Source organism: Nerophis lumbriciformis, linkage group LG14 (genome assembly GCF_033978685.3).
Source record: "Nerophis lumbriciformis linkage group LG14, RoL_Nlum_v2.1, whole genome shotgun sequence".
Lineage (NCBI taxonomy): Eukaryota > Metazoa > Chordata > Actinopteri > Syngnathiformes > Syngnathidae > Nerophis > Nerophis lumbriciformis.
Genome location: NC_084561.2, coordinates 13,933,824 through 13,949,851, shown reverse-complemented (window position 1 = coordinate 13,949,851; position 16,028 = coordinate 13,933,824). Strand labels below are relative to the sequence as shown.

Here is a 16,028-nt window from a genome sequence, read left to right as displayed (position 1 = left end):
GAGCCGTAGCTGAGGCGATCCGCAAGAAGGGCCCGACGCACGTCCAGGGTTACCACCGCGCCCACTGCACCGACACCCCGCCTCGTCCGCCTTCGCCGCAGCCGGCGTCACGCGCAGCAGGTAAGCAGCTTACCTGCCCGCCACCCCCGTGGCCGGGGGCTCGTAACAGGGGTCACTCCGCGCGCTCCGCCCGCGCAGCTTACCTGCCCACCACCCCTGTTGCCGGGGGCGCGTAACAGGGGTCACTCCGCGCGCAGTGCGCTCACGAAAGGGGTGGGGCTCACCCTGGTTGATATAGACAGCAGCTAGGACGGTGGCCATGGAAGTTGGAACCCGCTAAGGAGTGTGTAACAACCCACCTGCCGAATCAACTAGCCCTGAAAATGGATGGCGCTGGAGCGTCGGGCCCATATACCCGGCCGTCGCCGGCAGCGAGACTCGCTTGGAGGTGCGCTCAGCGCGGCTCCCATATGATTGCGCACTGGTGTGCGTCTGGGTCGTGACAGCGTGGCACGCGAATGTCTGCACTGCATTGGATCAGTCTCCTTTCTTTAACAGGCAAAAGCTTTATAACCTCACTAATGCCTTGCATCGTCTATATTAGATATATAACAACGGGCGGGTGCGGGCGGATGCGGTTCTGATCAATTGTTAGATCGGGTGGATTGCAGATGGTTGACGACTTTCTGATGCGGTTGCGGATGAAATAATTGCCTATCCGCGCATCTCTAATATATATATATATATACACCCCCACACATCTCACGAATTCGGAGGTCTCAAGGTTGGCAAGTATGGTGGCGACTTGTCCAGGGTGTGCCCCGCCTTCCGCCCGAATGCAGCTGAGATAGGCTACAGCACCCCCCGCGACCCCGAACGGGACACGCGGTAGAAAAAATGGATGGATGGTTCAAAGGCAGCTGCAAAAACTACCCTGCTCGCTTTCTGGTCACATGACCAAAGTGAAATGAATTCAGCGCAGCAATAGGCACAATTTCAAGTACAGTTGACCACTCTCTTGATATTTTCCATTTTTGTGGGAATTGTTATTTAAGAAAGCCGTGAATGAACAAATAACCTTTCAAAAACGTTCAGCAGGCGAGGCGCGGGCGCGATTTGAAACATCCTCCCTTCTGATTGGACCGCAAAGTCACGTGGGTTTCTTTCGCGTGAACGCGCTTCGCAAGAGGGTAAGGAGCGCGGACCCCGCTCAGTCTTTCCTATCCAATGCACCACGGTGAAGGCACAGACACGTGCATCCATTAGCCACCTACACGACTCTTTCTCAGCGTCTACTTTCCCTTTGTGTCTCGTCGAAACACACGGCATCATCATGGTTAAATTAGCAAAGGTAAGACATTTCGATTTGAAGTATTTTTTAAATATTTGTTGCAATATTTGCTTTGTGTTCCAATGTGGTTGCTAGCGTGTGGCCGTCTCTACGCACGCGGCCTTGATGGTGTAATTGTCTTTAAGAAGGGATTATATAACGTACGTGGGGAAAGTGTTTTAGCGTAAATAATAACGACCGTGTCGGACTAAACGTGTGTTTTTATAAAATGGAGAAAAGTCGGGGGACAAGCGTGGTGGAATGACGATAAAATAGGCGTTTCTGGCTTTTAAAAGAGCGGCCATGTTTGTTTCTTGGCGAGGCTTCGGAGCGCGGCCTGCTAGCGCGGTTTTAAGCTAGCGGCTCAAAATGGCATTCGTGCGTCTTCTCCACTTGATCGCTCTGATCTGACGCGGACATGACGCACGCTATTTTTTTTTAATGTGAAGTATTGCGTTTTAAAAAATCACGCAAGATGGCCGATGTAAGTATTTAAACACGAGGGCTACCTGGTGACATTTTTGTAATTCAACTGTTATTGCGCAGTTGCCGCCACCGACCTATTTACATCCATATTTGTTCCCTGCATTGTGTTCGCCGTCTTTTTTTCTTTTTTTTTTTGTACAAACACTTAATATATTTTTAAACGTTTGCACACTGCTACGTTAGCCATCGTGCTAACTAGTTGAAATCCACGTGGGGGTTGCGCCTCCCCCACGGTGACACACGAGGTGCAACACCTGGTTGCCCCCCCAACGTGGCCTGCACACTCAATCCGTAATTACTGAATTATTAAAAGTTACATGGAATGGACTTTTGTAACATAAACCTATTTTTCTTTTGTTGCCAGAATGAGTTCCTTTGTTTGGCAATTCAGTCACTTTTAGTCTTTTTTTTAGGCATTGATTGACTTGTGTGAAATTATTAACACATTACCGTAAAATATCAAATATTATTTAGCTCATTCGCGTAAGACTAGACTTATATGATTTCATGGGATTTAGCGATTAGGAGTGACAGATTGTTTGGTAAACGTATAGCATGTTCTATATGTTAGTTATTTGAATGACTCAGTTGGTTATTTATGCGTCATATAACGTACACTTATTCAGCCTGCTGTTCACTATTCTTTATTGATTTTAAATTGCCTTTCAAATGTCTATTCTTGGTGTTGGGTTTTATCAAATAAATTTCCCCCAAAAATGCGACTTATGTTTTTTTCCTTCTTTATTATGCATTTTCGGCTGGAGCGACTTATACTCAGAAAAATGCGGTAATAATACATTTTACTAAAGGCGTAATACAGTCATCACGCAAGTTAATCATCAGAGTATATACATTGAATTATTTATATTATGTACAATCCGGGGGGGGATAGGTTTGGTTGATATCAGCATTCAGTCATCAATCCAATCCACTTTTATATAGCACATTTAAACAAAATGTTTCCAAAGTGCTGCACAACAATATTAAAATATTATCCATAGCTCCACCAATGACTGAATAAAAACAAAAAATAAATACATATAAAAACAATATAAAATAAATATGATTAAAAACAATTTTAAAGGTTAAAACCAATTAAAACAGTAAATAGAAATCACAATTTTAAAAACAGGGAAACACACAACTCACGTAGTGTTAAACTTGACAGATTGTCAAATTGACTTACTTTATGCAACTCATAAAATTACGTTTTGATTCGTAATATTTGAGGTACATAATAAGCAATACTGTAGGTTTGGTTGATATCAGCACTTCAGTCACCAACATGTACAGCGGGCAGTGAACATAGTGAGCTCGGGAAGCATAAGAAAAAGTATACATTTGATTGAATATATATATACATGGCATCGAAATGTTTTACGCAGCTAATGTCTTAAAAGCCCACGGTGCATTCTAAAAATACTAATAAAATAAACAAACATAACAAAAGTGGAATATAAAAGCTTACAGGTGGAATGTAATTGAGAAAAAGTTGCAATGTTGATGAATAAAACAAAGCTGTTCAAACTCATTGCTCAAAATGTAATATTCAATCAAAATTTAATGTTTTAATGAATTATTGACCTATCATTTTAAAACTGTTGCAAAAAAGTGGCTCCCCAAAGATTTACTGTGGGACCCCATTTTTATGACTTGATGGGAACCCATTTTGAAAATTTCTGGCGCCAACACTGATTCAGTTTTTCTTTTACACCATTCCACTTCTAGGCAGCAAATAAACAAGTAAACCTGAAGAAAAAAGCTCCCCCGCCTCCGAAAGAGGACGAGGAATTGAGTGAAGAGGAGAGCGGCGAGGAGGAAGAGGTACCCTAATATTTACTTCTATTTGTTGTTTTAGTATTTATACTGTACTCATTTTCCCCTCTTTTGAATTTTACCAGGCTCCTCCCCCAAAAGCGGTAAAGAAAGCGACACCAGCGAAAGCCACCAAAGCTGTTAAAAATGGCAAAGCCGTCAAGAAAGCTGAAAGTGAGGATGAAGATGAGTCTGGTAAGTGCTCAACAGGCCAGATGTGTCCAAAGGGTGCACACATGCTCATGTCGTCGCCCTAGTTTTCTCCAAAAGTAGACAACGCATGATTCGATTATGTATTATTTCCCACCCTCCATTTCTTGACACGCATGTGGTTGATCAGTACTCATGTGTGTAATGCTCGGAGGAAAATTAACATACAGCGCTATGTCTTCGGTGCTGGTGTGTTTAATTGTCCACCAGTTCTATCCTCAATCGCTGTAACATGAACCAGGGGAACTCTACCTATTTTTTTTTTTATTTTGCCTATATTCGATCCTTAAGAGACAGAACAAAAGTTTTTTCAGCCCCTCATCTTTGGAACTCATTACCACCAGACCTTTGTGACGTAGACTCAATATCCCTCTTCAAATCAAGACTCAAAACACACCTATTCCTGACTGCTTATTCATTGTAAATATTATCGATCTTTGTTGTTTTTATCCAATTGAAAGGCGCCTTTTATAAGTAAAATTTATTATTACCGTATTTTTCGGAGTATAAGTCGCACCGGCCGAAAATGCACAATAAAGAGGAAAAAAACATACGTTTCACTGGAGTATAAGTGTCATTTTAGGGGGACATTTATTTGATAAAACCCAACACCAAGAATAGACATTTGAAAGGCAATTTAAAATAAATAAAGAATAGTGAACAGGCTGAATAAGTGTACGTTATATGAGGCATAAATAACCAACTGAGAACGTGCCTGGTATGTTAACGTAACATATTATGGTAAGAGTCATTCAAATAACTATAACATATAGAACATGCTATACGTTTACCAAACAATCTGTCACTCCTAATCGCTAAATCCCATGAAATCTTATACCGTATTTTCCGCACCATAAGGCGCCATGGGTTAAAAGCCGCGCCTTCAATGAACGGCATATTTCAAAACTTTGTCCACCTATAAGCCGCCCGGTGTTGTAAGCCGCATCTAACTGCGCTAATGGAATGTCAAAAAAACAGTCAGATAGGTCAGTCAAACTTTAATAATATATTAAAAACCAGCGTTCTAACAACTCTGTTCACTCCCAAAATGTACGCAAATGTGCAATCACAAACATACGTATATCAACATGGACAGAGCTGCGTGAAAAAAGCCACCCGGCCTCTTCGCGTAAACTTAAACTTACCTTAACCACTCGCTCATCTTTTCTTCATCCATCCCTTCGAGTTAGCTTTTATGATGGCGCCGGCTGGAAAGGTCTCTTTTGGCAAGGTCTTCCTTTTGAATATCACCATGGGTGGAAGTTTCTGGCCATTAGCATGGCAAGCTAGAACCACAGTGAAGGATGACTTCTCATTCCCTGTGGTGCGAATATTCACCGTACGTGCTCCCGTTGTATCCAGTGCGGTTCACAGGAATATCAGTTGCTGTGAAATAGTACCTGTAATCCGTGTGCGGATGGAGAGATTGCGTCTTTTCATGAACCGGATCCCTGACGCTTAGTAGGAGCCATTTTGTGGTCTTTACAGATGTAAACACACAAAGGAAATGAAACGTACGGTGATATCCGCGCGCTTTTTCTTCTTCTACGCGGGTGGGTGGTTGCTTACAGTAGAAGAAGAAGCGCTTCCTGTTCTATGGGGGCGGGTGCTTACCTTGGCGGTTGCTTGCGTAGAAGAAGCGCTTCCTGTTCTACCGGGAAAAAAGATGGCGGCTGTTTACCGAAGTTGCGAGATCGAAACTTTATGAAAATGAATCGTAATATTAATCCATATATAAAGCGCACCGGGTTAAAAGCCGCACTGTCAGCTTTTGAGTAAATTTGTGGTTTTTAGGTGCGGCTAATAGTGCAGAAAATACGGTACGTCTAGTCTCTTACATGAATGAGCTAAATAATATTTGATATTTTACGGTAATGTGTTAATAATTTCACACTTAAGTCGCTCTGAGTATAAGTCGCACCCCCGGCCGGCCAAACTATGAAAAAAAACTGCGACTTATAGTCCGAAAAATACGGTATGCAGATAATAAATTTGACCATAATGCAACTGGTAATGACGCAATATGCTACCGCATACGCCAGCAGCCAAAAAAGTAGCCCCTGTAACCCGTTTTGAAATAGTTTCATTTACATACCAAATATATCGTTATCGCAGGATGCTGCAATATACAGGATATCGGGATAGGTTTTAAGCCATATCGCCCATTCTTACTTGTAAACAAATGTCGATTTGTCAATCCCACAGAAGAGGAAGCACCACCCCCGAAGAAAGCCGCTGCTAAAGCTGCACCTGCCGAAGAGTCTGAAGATGACGACGAAGATGATGATGGTAGGTCATCCGTTGTTTTAATGAAGTATTTCCCACCCTCCATTTCTTGACACGCATGTGGCTGATCAGTACTCATGTGTGTAATGCTCGGAGGAAAATTAACATACAGTGCTATGTCTTCGGTGCTGGTGTGTTTCATTGTCCACCAGTTCTATCCTCAATCGCTGTGATATTAACCATTAAGCATGTCATGTTTTTCCTGGATTTGGGGGTAATTGCTGATTCGGTATATTGTCTCCTAGATGAAGAGTCTGAAGAGGAAGCCCCGCCCCCCAAGAAGGGAGCCAAACCCGCTAAGCAAGTGAAAGGCAAAGCTGCAAAGGAACCTTCAGATGACGAAGAATCAGAAGAGGAGGCCCCACCTCCTAAAAAAACTGCAGCTAAGCCAAAGGCTAAGCAGGATGACGACGATGATGAAGATGATGATGAAGACGAAGAAGATGGTAAGTGTACACTTTTTTCCTTAGTCTAGATTGCAAGTGATGATCACATGGGACTTAATACTGAAAATTAGTGATGTCACCATGCATATATCTGATGCAGTGCCGATATGTTGAGATTTGCATATAACGGCTACCGGCTACCTTCTTAACTCAACGGCTTCTGTGGCTTTCAGACTCTGAAGAGGAGATGGATACCACACCTGCCCCAAAAGCCGCCAAGGCAAAGAAAGCGGGCATGGTGAAAGCCAAGGAAGTGTCTGATGAGGATGACGATGACGATGAAGACGATGAGGATGACGACGAGGAAGATGACGAAGACGGTAATTCATGGCAGTTAAATATTTGTGCAGTGCCGCTTTGAACATCTTTTTTATTTTTATTTTTTTGGTTCTATCATGTTAGCAAGTAGAATGAGTCAAGCATGTTTGCTCACATTGTGGTTTGGTCCTCCAAGATATCCTCCCCACCTAATGCTTCTCCCAAAGTGGAATGGCTGAATTTTGTGTTACTTTAATTGACAGAAGCCCCAGTTACACCTGGTAAGAGGAAGGCCGAGGGTAAGAAGGACACACCACCTGCCAAGAAAGCAAAGTCAGATGGCGAAGGTAAAACTGTTAATTCATTGAGCAACCATTTACCCCATCTTTATACTGCTGTGACTGAAAGTGCATCTTCCCTGTTTTGTCAGGTTTCTGTTTGTATATTGGCAATCTGAACCCTGACAAAGACTTCGATGAAATCAAATTGGCGCTAAGGAAATTCTTCTCCAAGAACAGCATTGAGATCGCTGATGTCCGGTTAGGCGGCTCCAGGTATGACGATCAATTAATACCTCGTTAAAATATAAATGCTACTATTTTAGGGTTTAGTGGCTGTGTGGAACAATCATTTTTAATGTTTTGCATGGCGTTCTTTCAGGAAATTTGGCTATGTAGACTTAGAATCTGAGGAAGAAGTGCAGAAAGCGATGGAGTTGAATGGTAAGAAGTTTATGGGCCAGGAGATCAAGCTGGACAGGGCAAGAAGCAAGGATAACGCAGCTTCTGGAAAGAAAGGTATTTGGTGACTTTGCTTTTCATGGTTGAGGAAATGTACGACATTCTGTTAACACTGCTTTGTCCACAGAAAGGGAAGCACGGACACTTTTTGTCAAAAACCTTCCCTTCTCTGTTACGGTTGAGGAATTGAGGGAGGTCTTTGAAGACGCAGTTGATGTCCGGATCCCTCCAGGCCAGAACGGCTCCAACAGAGGGTAAAAAAACAACCCTTGTATGTTCTGATTTAAACATTGACGTTATAGCCAAAACGTCACAATAGTGTGTATTAGGGATGTCACGGTATGAACATTTCTTATTCCGGTTACTGTGACCCATATTATCACGTTATAATCCCGATATAAAATGTGCTCAAAATTTTCAAAAAGGTAAATTAAATGTTTTAAAACACATTAAAAACTATTTCCTTTTAGGAGAAACATTGTAGATAAAATCAGTTTCATGGACCTCAAGTAGAAATTGAATGTGCATATGAACAAAGTAATATGGCAGGAACAAAATTACTAAAATGTTAGAATTTTGAAAGCTGGCACCTGATGGCCATAAGACATATTGACACCTTTTGTCCATATATATATAAAAATAGGGTTGCCAATTATGGCCAAAATAAAGATTATTTTTATCAATATTGAAATGATTACTGAGTGTTGCCACTTAAAATTCCCATTTAATCAATTTCACCTTTTTGTGAAAAGTTATTGTATGTTGGCTGTTTTTCCCCCTATATATCAGATTGGTAATACAATTTTGAATGGGTACAACTTTTCACTTTTTGATAATTTGCTCCACCATATGCTCCTTGTGACAAATGTTACCATTAACTTCCATTATAAACACTTTTAAATGGCAGTCATTATACAATAATTTTTAAAGAGATTCAGCCCAGACTGGTCATCCAATTGTGCGGAAGCCCGGCTACCCCCTTTCTATCACTCTTATTCATTCGCTCATCGTTGAGTATTTATTCAATGATTGTCTCATTTGGCTCCAGCACTGAGATGCTACCACATCAATGAAAAAAAAGTTGTGCCGAAGTCGCTGCTTGTAAACAAAAGTTAAACGCGTTCTAATGCATTTAGTCAATGAAATGCAAACACAAAAGAATATATTTGAACACTTTGTATAGTTTAGGGGAAGCTGAACTACCGTTGCAGTCTTTAGCATTTGTCACTGCGGTACATGTAGCATCACATGTTAAAACGTATCCAACAGTAGGTAAGAAGTCGGCAAGTCAGATCCCTAACTTATGGACAAGGACAAATCATTTTTAAGATGTGGAGGCTTCAATTTAGCGGTGGAGCAGTGCAATGATCAGATACATATAAGGGAAACCTTGGAATGAGATCCAAGATTTTTTTCCCCATTGTAGATCTGTGCATGTAAAATTACATTGTCTTGTTATCAACATCCACTACTACAACAATGTCATGTGATTGCAGGAGGGTGTCGTCCTTTACTGTAATGTTTACATTGCAGTGATGCAACCAATGCCCTTTTTCCGTTAGTGGTTGAAGCAAAAGTTGTATTATACCTTTTTTCCGCTTGAGATTTTAAACCGTCACTTTGATTTCTCACAGCCAAGTGACATCTATTTATTATTGGCTATAGCAAGACAGCACCTCAGGTGAAAGTTTTTTGCCCCTTTCTGTGTGCGCGCATACATTCAGTTCTTTCAATTGTGAGTGAAAAATACCTACCGTATTTTCCGCACTATAAGGCGCACCTAAAAAACACAAATTTTCTCAAAAGCTGACAGTGCGCCTTATAACCCGGTGCGCTTTATATATGGATAAATATTAAGATTCATTTTCATAAAGTTTCGGTCTCGCAACTTCGGGAAAACAGCCGCCATCTTTTTTCCCCGTAGAAGAAGCGCGCGGTGCATGCTGGCATATGTGACGTTTCATTTCCATTTGTGTGTTTATGTAAAGACCCCAAAATGGCTCCTATTAAGTGTGTTGTCTGTCTAATTATAAATAATGCAGACGAGGCGTGTTAACTGAGTTCTCAACGTTTACTCACAGCGTGCTCATAACCACATTCTAACTCCCAGCATACAACAACGCTTCTCAGGGCTACCGCGCATGCTCGTCACTATCGTTGCATGCTGGGTAGTGTAGTTGTTATATTTGCTAGCTCATAACATCACATTAAGAGACACGCTTACGCGCTTAATTCAATACTCGCCGTCATTCCGGGTGGATTGACAAAAGACCTCCAGCCGCTAGATATTGGTGTCAACAGGGCATTCGAAGCTAGACTGCGAACTGCGTGGGAACAGTGGATGACAGAAGGCGAACACACGTGACGTTCACCAAGACAGGGAGGCAGGGAGACAGCGCCAGACGACATTTTGGATCCCACATTCGCCCAACTTTTCAATTCGGACAACGAAGGAGAATAATTCGAGGGATTTATGAATGAAGAATAACTTCAGAAAGTGAGCGTTATGTTTATTTTGTGTGTTGTGACATTAACGTTCGAGCAACATTATGTTGCTATTGCTCTGCACTATTTTGAATTTTACTATGTTTGTGATTGCACATTTGCGTACATTTTGGGAGTGAACAGAGTTGTTAGAACGCTGGTTTTTAATATATTATTAAAGTTTGACTGACCTATCTGACTGTTTTTTTTGACATTCCTTTAGCGCAGTTAGATGCGGCTTACAACACCGGGCGGCTTATAGGTGGACAAAGTTTTGAAATATGCCGTTCATTGAAGGCGTGGCTTTTAACCCAGGGCGCCTTATGGTGCGGAAAATACGGTATATCAAAGACAAAGCAACTCCTTAGTGATAAACACATCTGTCTCCATAGGGTGCAAACATGCGCATGTCGTCGCACTAGTTTTCTCCAAAAGCAGACAATGCGTGATTCGATTTATGTATTATTTCCCACCCTCCATTTCTTGACACGCATGTGGTTGATCAGTACTCGTGTGTAATGCTCGGAGGAAAATTAACATACAGCGCTATGTCTTCGGTGCTGGTGTGTTTAATTGTCCACCAGTTCTATCCTCAATCGCTGTGACATGAACCAGGGGAACTCTACCTATTTTTTGGAATTTTGCCTATTCTCGATCCTTAAGAGACAGGACAAAAGTTTTTATTTTTGCCATAAAAAATGGCTTGTTCTTGGTGACTAGCAATGCAGCTAATGGAAGCACTCAATTCTACCTTTAAATCACTTTAAAATGCTTTAAAAAAACGGCAATGCTTCTCTAACCTGTATAATCAAACTGTAGCGACATTGTGAGAGCGAACACTGAGGAACTTTATTTTCTACTGTACTAACACTTGCTGTAGAAACTTAACTACGGCAAGGGATAAGCTAGCTTCTACGTCAGCACGAAATGCACAACATAATGCGATAGGACACCAATCTGGACTGACTGAAAACATGTACAATCATATTACAGTATCTGTAAAGTATTAGCCCACATTTCATGTTTTGTTTGAACACAGCTAGCCAGACATCATAGCATGATATACGCATGACGTGCTGCATGTATCATGCTCAATATAAAGTATGACTCACTAGATGGAGAGTTGTCTGTTAAGTTCATTTGGCCAGGGATGTTTCTTTCGGTTAATTATGGGTAAGCACTCCCATTTTTGTCCAAATAGCTTGGCTTCAAATTTCTACATTTTGTAGCTTCAATTCACTTTCACCTCACTCTCAGCTTCTGTCTGCGCCGTCTCACTCTTCCTTGGTGCTGGCTTCTAGATGAAATAGTTAAATTCAGATTTTTAAAAAAAAAAAGGATTTTAATCATTTTTCCAAAAAATAGTTGTCTTTGTTGTTACTGAATCTGCCATGATTAGTAAACATGTTTTTGTATCGGGAAGGGGTTGTTGTCGGAAGTCAGATGTTCGCTGCTATGGAAAAGGAAATCAATGCGCTGAAGAATTAGTTCCGGCAATGATTAAAACCAAAAACGCGGTAAATGTTATACCGTATTTTTCGGAGTATAAGTCGGACCGGCCGAAAATGCTTAATAAAGAAGGAAAAAAACATAAGTCGCACTGGAGTATAAGTTGCATTTTTTGGAGAAATTTATTTGATAAAACCCAACACCAAGAATAGACATTTGAAAGGCAATTTAAAATAAATAAAGAATAGTGAACAGGCTGAATAAGTTTGTTATATGAGGCATAAATAACCAACTGAGAACGTGCCTGGTATGTTAACGTAACATAATATGGTAAGAGTCATTCAAATAACTATAACCTATAGAACATGCTATACGTTTACCAAACAATCTGTCACTCCTAATCGCTAAATCCGATTAAATCTTATACGTCTAGTCTCTTATGTGATTGAGGTAAATAATATTTGATATTTTACGGTAATGTGTTAATTTCACACAGACTTGCTCCTGAGTATAAGTCGCACCCCCGGCCAAACTATGAAAAAAAACTGCGACTTATAGTCCGAAAAATACGGTACATATTGTTACACGTGTCTGTTACTATATTATATATAGGCTTGCAGTGTATGTGTATAAAACGTTGAATCTTTAAAATCCAAAAAGGCGTGTCTCGTGATTGTAAACGATGGGCAAAATTTCCCCCAAAAACTGCAGTTCCCCTTTAAGCATGACGTTAACCGTAGTTTGAGTAGTTGATTAGATTGGGTAATTACTTTGCAAATTAAAATTGTTTATAATGGGGCACAGTATTTATATTGGATATTGGATTTAAATTAATTCCAGCATCTTGACTGACCGAGGTAGGCATATCTTCATACAGGAATGAAGGCAGGCATTAATATTTTTCCATTTTCTTTGACAGCATTGCCTACCTTGAGTTCAAAACCGAGGCTGAGGCAGACAAGACGCTGGAAGAGGCACAGGGTTCCGACGTGCAGGGCAGGTCTATTATTCTAGACTTCGTAGGAGAGAAAAGCCAGAAAGCTGCTCCTAGTAGACAAGGTAAATAGTTTGTGCCATTTTTGTGTTTTTTATTTAAGTGATATAAATGTGAAACTATATTCATCTTCCTTCCAGGAGGTGGAGCAGCAACCGCTAAAACCATAGTGGTGAATAATTTATCCTTCAACGCCACAGAGGATATCCTGCAGTCCACGTTTGAGAAGTCTGTTGCCATCAAAATGCCACTGAGAGACGATGGCAAGCCTAAAGGGTAATAAACAAGTGCCTAAATCGTGCCATTTCTGATGTAGGGTAACTTGCATTTTGCACCTTCTCATGAGCTCTTCATAATCTTGCCATGATTATGCATGGATTCGCACGAGAAGCAGAGCCTGTGCACAGTTTAAACCAGCCGCACTTCTGTTAAGTCAGGGTATACGGCCATGTCTGCTGTGCTACAACTACTCTTTGTAACACCAGGCAACCTTTTGGTGTTTGGAACCTGCATGTTCATCACCCGTTTGTTGTTTTCAGGTATGCTTATGTAGAGTTTGACAGCATAGAAGACGCCAAGGAAGCCATGGACACTTTAAACAACACAGAGATTGAAGGCCGCTCAGTCCGACTGGAGTACAAGGGAGAAGGAGGCAGAGGAAACTCTGGTAGGTCTTCAAACGGTAGTCTTGTTATAGGATATGAAAACCTGGATCTTTAGAAATTCTGTAATGATAAAAAAGTGACACAATCCCCTAACTTAATGCCTTGGTAATGAACACACAAAGCTTTCACTAACTATACTTTTTGTTTCTAGGTCCAACAAAGACACTGTTTGTCAGGGGTCTCACAGAAGATACTACAGATGAAACCCTCAGGGAAGCTTTCGATGGTGCTGTGGGTGCTAGAATTGTCACAGACCGAGACACAGGGTCTTCCAAAGGGTAGGTTTTAAGTGAACTCTCCTTGACCACCACTTATATATATATTTATACAAAAATCACAATGTTAATCTAAAAGCAAAACTGTACAACTTCAACCATATCCCAGCTTTACAAAACTTACAAACATTCGGACAAAATGTATCCCTTATTTCAATCACCATCACAGCTTTTAGTGAGAATAAAAGTATGTGTAGTCATTGGGATTTGTATATTTAAAAATGTAATTGCTTTTGTTTTAGGCCAACTCTTTTATTCTGACTTTCACACAATAAATGAATGAGTTCCTTTTAGCTGTCTGACACTTGTATTTAAATTGATATCTACTGTATCCCTTTTATACAACTGAGTGTGTAAAATGCAACAATTTCAAGATTTTACAGTGGATCAGTTTATTTTGAATCCATTTAAAGAGCTTATTAGTATTTAAAACAATATTGTGACTAGAATTGACCTTTGCATTTTGCAAATAAAGGCCAGTTCCAAATTGAATAAATATAAAAATGTATTTTCGCTTAGGGGATACTGTAGTTGGCAAAAGAGAACGGCTTCTTTATAATTGCATTTTTTTCTCTTTAGCTTCGGCTTTGTGGACTTTGACACGGAGGACGATTGCAAGGCAGCCAAGGAATCTATGGAAGACGGCGAGATCGATGGAAGCAAAGTGACCCTCGACTATGCCAGGCCCAAGGGTGAGGGAGGATTCCGTGGAGGCCGCGGGGGCGGTTTTGGACGCGGGGGTGGTGGCGGCGGCTTCGGCAGAGGAGGTCGCGGCGGTGGCGGCTTCGGCGGCCGAGGTGGCGGCTTTGGTGGTCGTGGCGGCGGAGGCTTCGGCGGCAGGGGGAGAGGAGGTCCTCGTGGAGGTGGTCGCGGACGTGGTGGCTTCAGAGGTAAATTTGTTGCAAAATAAGTACTAGACTTCATCAACAAGAGTGGTTAGTTCACCTCTGATCTCCTTGCTGACTACTAAACCAACTGTCTTTGTAGGTGGACGAGGCAGCAGCGGCGGCGGTGGTGGATTTGGAGGCAGGCCTCAAGGAAAGAAAACCACGTTTGATGACTAAATCCTTTAGTCTTTTACTTTTTGAAAGGACTCTGTTTCATCAGTTTTCAGAGCTTTTGGACATTCCAGAAAGTGTCGCTATTTAACTGTAAATGGGCATTTTAGCCCTTTATATTTAGAACCCTCAAACTTTACCCGCCCTCCTTGTGCCAAAATGGCACGTTTGACCTTTCAACTCATGTGAGAAGTGAATGTCTTGAACGATATCCAGCACCCCTTCACGTCTTTAGTTTGTGTTTCTAAAGGAGTGAAATGTATGTAGTGGATCTGGCAACCAAATTTGCTGTGAAAACTGAGCTAGTCGTGTTTTTTTTCTGTTTCCCAGATACATACATGTGTAAATTAAACAGTTTGTATGATTTCCATTTTACCATTTGTAAAATACACTTGTATCCACTCTTTTTGTTTTTATCGTTTATCAGTTAGTTTGCTTTAGTCCTGCTTGTATGTAATGTGTAAAGCATATTTTGATAAGAGGATTTGAGTCTACTCAAGAGTTTGGTGTTACTATGGAAAAAAACGTTCGTGTTTATTGGGATATGATCTTGTTCGAGTTGGAGGATGAGCGCACCTCTATGTAACATAACTTGTAGTGTTAAACTGTTTCCCATCTGAGAATCTAATTTCCTCATTGAATAAACCGCACAGGTGATTTTTAAATCTGTCATGATCTCTGTATTTGGCTTGCCTATAAATGAGGTTGAACGTATTGAACCATTTCTACCGTGTATGTATTATGTAAACCATAGCCAACAGAATGCTTGTTAAACGTGCACACATTTGCTATTCCAATTAAAAAGGTGACGCTGATTGCTACCGTGGACTACGTAGGAAAATGGCATCTATCAGTCTTGTTGCCAGATGGAAAATGACAAATTGCTGTACGTAAAAGCAAATGTTACAGCATATTTTGTGGAAAATTGTCTCAAATGCCCAATTTGAAGTTGAACGAAAACCTCTTATTCAGTTAAGCACGACCACCGACCGTTATAGTATTGTATACCTGGAACATCAATGAACTTTAGTATCGAAACAAGCCGCCACTGACCCAAACGGCGCCTTTTCCTGGCCGATGTACAAACATGCTCAGCGCAGGATGAAACCAGTTCACAGCAATGTTTCGAAAGCGTCAGATTATTGTACATTGTTTAACAAATCAAATGATTATATTCAAGGTGAAAGTAGCGTTCAAATACAATTGTAAATCTCGCAATGCTGATCGAAAAGACGAGGTAAGGCCTAATGGCGCGCAATGGAATACGCAATGCATTCTGGGATGTAAGGAAACGGAAGACTTAAGGTAAGGCCTAATGGGCGCAATGGAATACGCAATGCATTCTGGGATGTAAGGAAACGGAAGTTAACTTCCTAAAATGGGCGGTGTCATCCGGGTATTTTGTAGTAACTGTTTCACTTCCGTAAATCTTTACGTTTTGCGAGAACTTGCCGACTTTACTGTTTAGTCGGCAATTTAGCGTTTGTAGAACTATTGGTACAAATTTAAGACTTTGAAAGTCCAATAACATA

At 41.1% G+C, this 16,028-nt stretch overlaps 1 protein-coding gene and 4 non-coding genes across 6 annotated transcripts; all 5 read left to right on the top strand.

Annotated features, from left to right (window-relative positions):
- Window positions 1-1,185: 1,185 nt before the first annotated feature.
- ncl (nucleolin) lies at window positions 1,186-15,161 on the top strand. Of its 2 annotated transcripts, none has more exons than XM_072914628.1 (16): window positions 1,186-1,351; window positions 3,545-3,640; window positions 3,718-3,826; window positions 6,047-6,130; window positions 6,376-6,573; window positions 6,747-6,893; window positions 7,095-7,178; window positions 7,262-7,385; window positions 7,492-7,628; window positions 7,699-7,825; window positions 12,424-12,563; window positions 12,639-12,774; window positions 13,038-13,165; window positions 13,315-13,441; window positions 14,018-14,328; window positions 14,426-15,161. In XM_072914628.1, exons 1-16 carry the CDS (start codon window positions 1,334-1,336, stop codon window positions 14,500-14,502), a joined length of 2,043 nt encoding a protein of 680 aa, XP_072770729.1. In that variant the 5' UTR covers window positions 1,186-1,333; the 3' UTR covers window positions 14,503-15,161. The 2 variants fall into 2 exon arrangements, with proteins under 2 accessions (XP_072770729.1, XP_061831991.1); XM_061976007.2 differs by having other exon boundaries at window positions 6,373-6,573.
- LOC133616868 (small nucleolar RNA SNORA57) lies at window positions 3,939-4,077 on the top strand. Its single transcript, XR_009816912.1, has one exon. It is a non-coding gene; the product is annotated as a small nucleolar RNA SNORA57 (small nucleolar RNA).
- LOC133616870 (small nucleolar RNA SNORA57) lies at window positions 6,167-6,305 on the top strand. Its single transcript, XR_009816913.1, has one exon. It is a non-coding gene; the product is annotated as a small nucleolar RNA SNORA57 (small nucleolar RNA).
- On the top strand, window positions 6,603-6,673 carry LOC133616867 (small nucleolar RNA SNORD82). The gene has a single exon (XR_009816911.1). It is a non-coding gene; the product is annotated as a small nucleolar RNA SNORD82 (small nucleolar RNA).
- LOC133616871 (small nucleolar RNA SNORA57) lies at window positions 10,529-10,665 on the top strand. The gene has a single exon (XR_009816914.1). It is a non-coding gene; the product is annotated as a small nucleolar RNA SNORA57 (small nucleolar RNA).
- Window positions 15,162-16,028: the final 867 nt, after the last annotated feature.